General features: G+C 44.0%; 1 protein-coding gene across 1 annotated transcript; it reads right to left on the bottom strand.

The window, feature by feature from the left end:
- Nucleotides 1-2589: 2589 nt before the first annotated feature.
- Nucleotides 2590-6926, bottom strand: LOC103696790 (Exostosin family protein). Its single transcript, XM_008778506.5, has 4 exons — nt 6295-6926; nt 3832-4128; nt 3624-3719; nt 2590-3311 (listed from the first exon to the last, which is right to left on the bottom strand). Exons 1-4 carry the CDS (start codon nt 6838-6840, stop codon nt 2895-2897), a joined length of 1356 nt encoding a protein of 451 aa, XP_008776728.1. The 5' UTR covers nt 6841-6926; the 3' UTR covers nt 2590-2894.
- Between the last annotated feature and the right edge of the window lie 121 nt (nt 6927-7047).

The following is a 7047-nucleotide window of genomic DNA, read 5'->3' as shown; positions in this document are numbered from 1 at the left end:
TCAAGCAGCAGCACAAGGTGCTGAAACAAGGTACAGTTACCTGGTTGCCAAGCTGGAATGCTGCGGAAAATATACGATGCTTCTCAAGTGTAATCATAAGGTTCTACAACTTTGTGATCCATTGCTAAGGGACACTGGAGTCATAGCAATGTTAATGTTTGTTAACATGGTGCTAATGATAAAACCAACTAAGCAAAGGAGAGGGAGATCGAGAAGGTAAACCATGCATAGAAATTTTTGCATGCATAATGCATCGACTGATAGGTTATAACTCTTTATGATCATTAGAACTGGATCTGGATAACATGGATGAGAAAGGGTTCATATACATCTAATATGAATGCAAATTATGTAGCCAAGAGTGCAACCAAAGTTGAAGGAATTAACCTAGTTTATTTAGTAAAAGCTAGTGATAAGTTCAGATATTATCATAAATGTCATCAAAAAAAAGAAAAAGTTGGAATATATTTCCTATGCTTATACATGAGTCTGCAAACAAAAGTTGTTGAATTTTCACAAGCATAGACAATTGAACAAAATAAGAATTGTAATAAAAGAATAACAGGATACAGAAAAGGGAGGTGGGGGGGTTGGGTTTGCAGAGAAGAGGCTTGTTGAAAGTTTAAAACAATATTGGATGCTACTTCAGGAATCAACCATGCTGATGACAAAAGAAAGTATATCTTAAAGAGAGAAAAGTCAAACTATTCTCTACAACCTACAATGTGCTGCTAATTTACCAAGCTCTCAATGCAATTCCGCATGATTCCAACAATGCACTCTGTGATTTTCTTATGGATGCCATAGACCAGTAAATTTTGAAAAAGATTCAATATTGAAAGATTTTATATGCATATGTGAGGTAAGAACCATGTTGGTATCTTTCAATTATATCATAACCGGTGGGATTCGTCTCCGGTCACGGCATAGGGCAATGTGGGGGCAAAGGAGCTCTACTGCGACCCGAGGAGGGAACGTTCGGATCCGGCTTCTAGTCGTCGGTCACGCGAACCTCTGGGGAGCGGGAAAGAGTCGAGAGGCTGGCCTGCCGGCGGTTGTGACGGATACTTGGGAGCATCCTCAGTCTCCAACAGATACGCAATCTACTAGTTTGTTTTCTAACCCTTCTGGTTGTACGGTGCTGACAGGCTGACGGATCGGCAGGCGGGTCCATCGGGGACGAAGCTGGTGAGGCGATCGACGGTGGCGGCAGCGGGCAAAGGCAAAAGTAAGTTTCCCGTGGAACGGGGGGGAGACGTCCAGGGCTCCGGCGAGGCTAGGGCCTTCGGTGACTGGCCCTCGGACGTGGATGTGGCTCGGTTGAGCCGCCGCTTTCCGACGGTCTTGGAGCTGTCGCAGGTGCCCATTGAGGCTGCTCGCCGAGAGTGGGAAGGCCTCTCGGTGGTGGCCCATAGCCTCAGCCGCTGGGTGCCGGCCGAGTGGGTGGCCAAGGATGTGGCCACCTGTGGGAAACTAGCAGGGAAGGTGGAGGTGGTGCCGCTCGCCGACGACCACCTAGCTCTGAGATTTGGGTCGATGGCGGCTGCAACCGGGCACTCAATGGAGGCCCATGGGTGGTGGCGGGGCAACTCCTCGCCATGGAGCCGTTGGTGCCGGAGTTTGCGCCGGAGGAGGTTTCCGTGAAAACGGTCATGGTATGGCTCCAGCTACCCCAACTTCCGTCGGAGTACTGGTCGACTGTGACTATACTAGAGATAGCAATCCAAGTGGGACGGCCGCTCACCGTTGACAGGGTGACCAAGCAGCAGTGAGCCATGGGTTTCGCGCGGGTGAATGTAGCGATCGATGCCACCGAGCCCCTTCTCTCGGGATTTCTGATTCGGGAGAAGATAAGGATGCGGTGGCAGCCCTTCGTCTTTGAGAATATCGCCGATTACTGCATCAGATGCGGCAGGATAGGCCACTTGGCGGTGGCGTGCCGCCAGCTAGTGCCGGAGCAGACGGAGGAGAGAGGGGTGGATTTAGAGGTTTCTCAAGCGGGGCCAGAGTCGGGACCCGGGGAGGACGACCAAGGGCCGATCTATGGCCTTTGGTTAGCGGCGACCCAGCCTCGGCTCCCGAGGGGGCTGTCGCCGCCGCAGCTAGGCCGCCGCTAACCAAGTAACAATCAAGTTTATATATCCAAAATGTTATTAAAATTACCCAAAGTTTGGTGCCTCGAGTAAAGAAACAAAGCGTTATCCTCAAAAAAATGTTATAGAGCTATTAGCGTTCGGATTCTATCAGGCAGAGTTTGATGAATATTTTATTACTTTACCATGACAAACCAGTCCTAGTGATATCCTAGAGCCTGCTGTTATACTTGCAAGATCTTCCAGCCTGGTGGGTTCAAAGACACTCGCATCTGGCCTTCAGCTTCTCCAACAAGGTGAATCCTACAACACAAGACCAAACTTAATTAAATCCACAAAAAATAGGGCTAAACCAACACTCACAAGGTATGATTTTTCTAGCTGCTTCAGAAAATAGAGAGACTTGGGCAGTCTATATTTATGTTCCCCAGTCTTGCAGTAGATTTCCCCTCTCCTCAAAGTGCCCGTACTCCATCAGATGTATTAGATACATAGATAAACAGTCAAAATGTCCTTCACTTTTATTAAGTAGTCTCAGATTCTTGATACATGGGAAAAGAATCAGTATAAAAGTTACATCGATGGAGGAAACATGAGTATACAACTAACAATCAAGGTCACCTGCCGGTAACCAACAACCTGCTCGATGGTCACACTGCAGCTCATGGTGCATTTGATCAGAATAGATTCCCATCCACAAGGACCCACTTGCATGAATGACCAACGAACAATGTCACGTATAAACTTTAGTCCACTAAAAGATGACATGTATGTAACCTAATATACATACAGTCATCACCTTCAACTCCACCAATCTGGGATCTTGAGCCTTCTGCTCCGGTGTACTGCAAGATTGGCTGCGGGAAGCTTATGCCGCACCTGCCGCCATATCATGTTCACAGCATCATCCCTTTTGGCAGGATGTTGGAACTCATAGTGGTGAGCAATGCTCTTCAGTCTTCTCCACATCTGAGTCCATCTTTCTTTTGGGAACTGTCTGAGTTGATTGACCATGTAATCAGGTCGAACAGCTTCTTTAACAGAGAAGAATAGCGAGAATTCACTATAATCGATCTCGTCCTCAAAGGGGAGTTCAATTTTGTCACTCACAATTACAGGGACACAGTGGCTGACAATTGCATCAAAGAGACGACATGACGAGGGAGTATCCCCAGCAGGGTGCAAACAGAACTTGGATGACCGCATGCCTTCCGAGGACTGGGGAAAAAGGAAACTGTAAGTCACATATGGATACAAATAAAAGTGACATGCAGTTATGTAAAGATAGAAAGTAATTATAATACTCTGGTTAGACTACTTAAGAAAATTGCTACAGTTAGAATAAGCAGAAATTATAATAATCAGAAAACTATATCTCAATATTCCTACTTGAGTTCAACTATGACAATTCAAGTATATGCATTTTATAACAGAGTTGCACAAATAAAAAAGATTGATAGCATAACAACTGCTGCAAGTTGCCATTATACTAATTGTAATAGCAGCATAGAAGTGCAATCCGCAACTTACTGCTTTTATGCCTTCTCCAGTGGCAAAGCTATTCTCAAAACGCACATCATCATAGTCTTTTAAAATCTTCGCCAGTTTCAGACGGACCTTTCCTTCCTGCATCAATAGCCAGGCCACAAAATCACTTGCCAGATATCCACCTTGAGGAGGCAAGAAAACAATAGCTCAAATGAATGCAGTCTGATTATACAAGACGCAACTTACATACATCTTTCCTGACTGTTCGTCCTCGAAAGAAGAGAAGTGTAGGGCGGGATTCAAATGGGTCAGAAGGATCATCATTCAGAAAGGAATCCACAACATGCACATAGGGAGCTACAATATCTTTGCTCAGGGAAGACAAATATCTGGGATATCGCCCAAAATCTGCAACGACAAGAATCGAGGCATTCACCTGATCCCTGAGAAATCTGAAAGCATTTGGATGGTGCATTGGAATTACATGGTCACGGCCTGCAGATTGTCGCCAATATTTGGATTTCTTCAGAAAGTCCAGGAGATCAATCTGCCACAAGAAATTCATAAAGAAAAGGAGAAGAAGATTTTTTAAAATAATTACTGAGAATATTTATAATCAGATAGAGACTATCTAAAATATGAAAGATATTTTGGATGCAGGTGATTTCCTTTTTACAATTCTATCACCAATACTAACGAAAGGAAACATAGTTTGGATGCAGCAAAAGAAAATCTTTCAAGAAGTAGAAAATGAATCCACGACATAAAAATCAAAAAAAAAAAAAAAAAAAAGAGAGAAGATTATGACATCTGGAAGGAGAAAAAGGAACATCAAAAGATAAGAACATGAACAAACCACCCAAGGGAGCACCACTGACAACCTCACATTTAACAAGGCAATAAAACCATTTGAAAGGATTCTTATATCACATTCTTTTTCCACTTTCCCATCTTTGTACCTGTATCAAGATCTTCCAGACTCTATGATCTTTAGGATTGACTATGGCAAGGCTAATGTTAAAACATCCAAAATGAAGCATTTCTCACCCAAAGTACAAGACAAACAAGCAAACCTTAAAATGCTTCTACATGGGCCTACCAGCAACAAAAAACAACAAATGGTGATTGACTGTGTCATCTTTAAAAAGACACATGGAACATTACATATTATGTCTTCATAATCTAGAAAGGTCCACTGTAAGGATCTTCTAAACTTATATATAATAGGAAAGGCATGATGCCAGCCTCATGCCCCAGCCTCCAAGCCTAAAGCCTCACATTTTCTTCCTTTTTTTCTTTTCAAAGTTCCATGGTGAAAGGAGAATAGGGTAAAAATCTATTTTCTGTTCTTCATTCCATGGAGGTTTTCTTGAACCTGAAGCTCGAGCTGGAGAAAATAGAATCCCTAGAATTTGGATTTTTTCATCCTTTCCGAAGTGTCCCTCGAACTCCTCTTTCCTATCATAGTGGTAGAGCACAATCCTCTTTTCTTTCCTCACAAGCATGCATAGCACATGCCTAATTCCAGCAAATTAAAATGGAAAAAAATTGGAAACCTAGTGTTCTAGATCGCAGCCATTAAACCTGACTTCTCAACTAACATAAGCATGCATGCGCACATACAGGAGATAAGTACATCACCTAATCTAAGAAGGGATCTAAATTATAGAATCATTTCTCAGACAAATCTTGACAAATGAAAGAGGTGTAATGTCCCAAAGTAGTCCAACATTTGGAAAAAAAATCATGCTAAAATAGAACTCCAACTCCACCACCACACGGTTCACACTCTTAGGCTAGTAACTCATGGTAAGGTGTCTTAAAAAAAAATCCAAAGAATGCAGCTCAAAAATGACGATTACCGTCAAAAATGATGATTACCTGGTCATGTTCATCTTTCCCTTTATGACACTTCTTTCTAGTAACCATCTTCCGCAATCTGCCTTCTACACTATGTCCATGCCTACTTGCCCAAAAGAGCTCAATTGAAGTTCATCTTAACCCTCAAATCTTACTTCTTAGGATAAACTCATCCAACAAATGTATACCTTCTATAAAAAGAAAAAAATGTATATCTTTAAATCACTCCACAAGAATTCACTAGCAAATTAATCCAGTACAGCAGAGGGTGCCTATAAAGGAGATGGGTAATGGACATCACAACTTTACCAAGATTTGCTGTGCCAAAAAGAACCCATCGAGTTTTGTCCATTATTCACAACATATACCTAGCTATTTCCCAAACCTTATTAATCTTTGCTGAAGTTCTACACTTTCCCCATTAAACTCATTCTCAAACTAATGTGCATGCATTACCCAAGACAAGGCAATAGGAGATCTCCTTGCATCGCAGAACATATGCATTTCTTTTTAAAGAAAGCGAGGAGAAAATCCATGCTGCACTGTCCATCTTTAGCGGAATGTATCTAGGAGCTCTATCTGCTAGATGTTCTTAATAACAATAAGAATCTTGCATGGAAACTTTCCAAAATTAAGAGCAAAAGCACCCTATAAGTTTTATAATTTAGTCAACTGAAATTTTAATCGAGACTGAACTAACTTAAGATAGCATTAGTTTTTGTACATCAATTGTGTTGATTCCCGGTGACAAAGTCGACGTATATTCCTCATATTACTGAACAAACAGCCAAACTAAGTAAAAGGAGGATTTTTAATAATGGGAAGAACAAAGAAGGCAACCCAATAGCATTACCTGCAGTTGCCGATCGATCTCGGTATCCGGATCAGTCATATTGTGCCCGTGGGTATTAAAACTAAGGGACGAGAAGAAGGGCACGAAGAAGGCCTCCGCCTCCTCCGCATCAAAAGTCCTAACCGCCCCCGCTTCCTCCGAATTTCCTCCACTCATCAGCGACGCCATCATCCAGTATTCCACGCTGTGCTGCTTCCCGACTCCGGAATCGTGCGGCCACGGAGGCAGCTCGCGACCTCCCCCCTCCGCCGCCGGGGATGCCCGATCAGGGCTGAGACCGCGATCGGGATCGGAATCCCGGCGGTGGCCGAACATGCCAAAGTTGAAGCGGAGGGGGAGGTCGTACATGAATACCTTGAGGGGCGGCGGCCTGGAGGCGGCGGCGGAGGTAGCGGGAGCGCAGCGGAGGGAGGAGTTGGAGGAGGAGGGGAGGGGGAGGGAGAAGGAGAAGCGACGGGAGGTGAGATCATCCGTGGAGATGAAGAGAGAGAATGAGATCAGTAGGAGGAAGCAAACGGCGACGGAGATGATAGATTTCGCCGCCATTGCTGAGCTCGCTCGCGCTTTCTCTCTCCCCCCTCTCCTCTGCGCGATAAGAAGGGGAAGAGCTGAGAACGAGCTTCAGCTTTCGTGGGGATCCCGCGATACGGCGAACCTAAATTACGGACGCGCGCGTATAGAAGATCGTATGCGGGTAGGGATCTCGATTGCGTTACAATTGGATAAATTGATGCCTTCATATGAGGTTAGTTG

This window comes from Phoenix dactylifera, chromosome 12 (assembly GCF_051530095.1).
Source record: "Phoenix dactylifera cultivar Ajwa chromosome 12, Ajwa_hap1_PhDact_Kaust_v1.1, whole genome shotgun sequence".
NCBI classification, from domain to species: Eukaryota; Viridiplantae; Streptophyta; class Magnoliopsida; order Arecales; family Arecaceae; genus Phoenix; species Phoenix dactylifera.
This window is presented reverse-complemented; position numbering and strand designations above follow the sequence as displayed.

Bases quoted from the DNA above. Each gene is read 5' to 3' on its own strand.
- LOC103696790 (XM_008778506.5), bottom strand. From the start codon at position 6,840: ATGGCGGCGAAATCTATCATCTCCGTCGCCGTTTGCTTCCTCCTACTG. The intron at 3,720-3,831 runs GTATGTAAGTTG...CTATTGATGCAG, and splicing joins GACGAACAGTCAGGAAAGAT to GAAGGAAAGGTCCGTCTGAA. The intron at 3,312-3,623 runs GTAAGTTGCGGA...CTTTTTCCCCAG, and splicing joins CTGGAGAAGGCATAAAAGCA to TCCTCGGAAGGCATGCGGTC.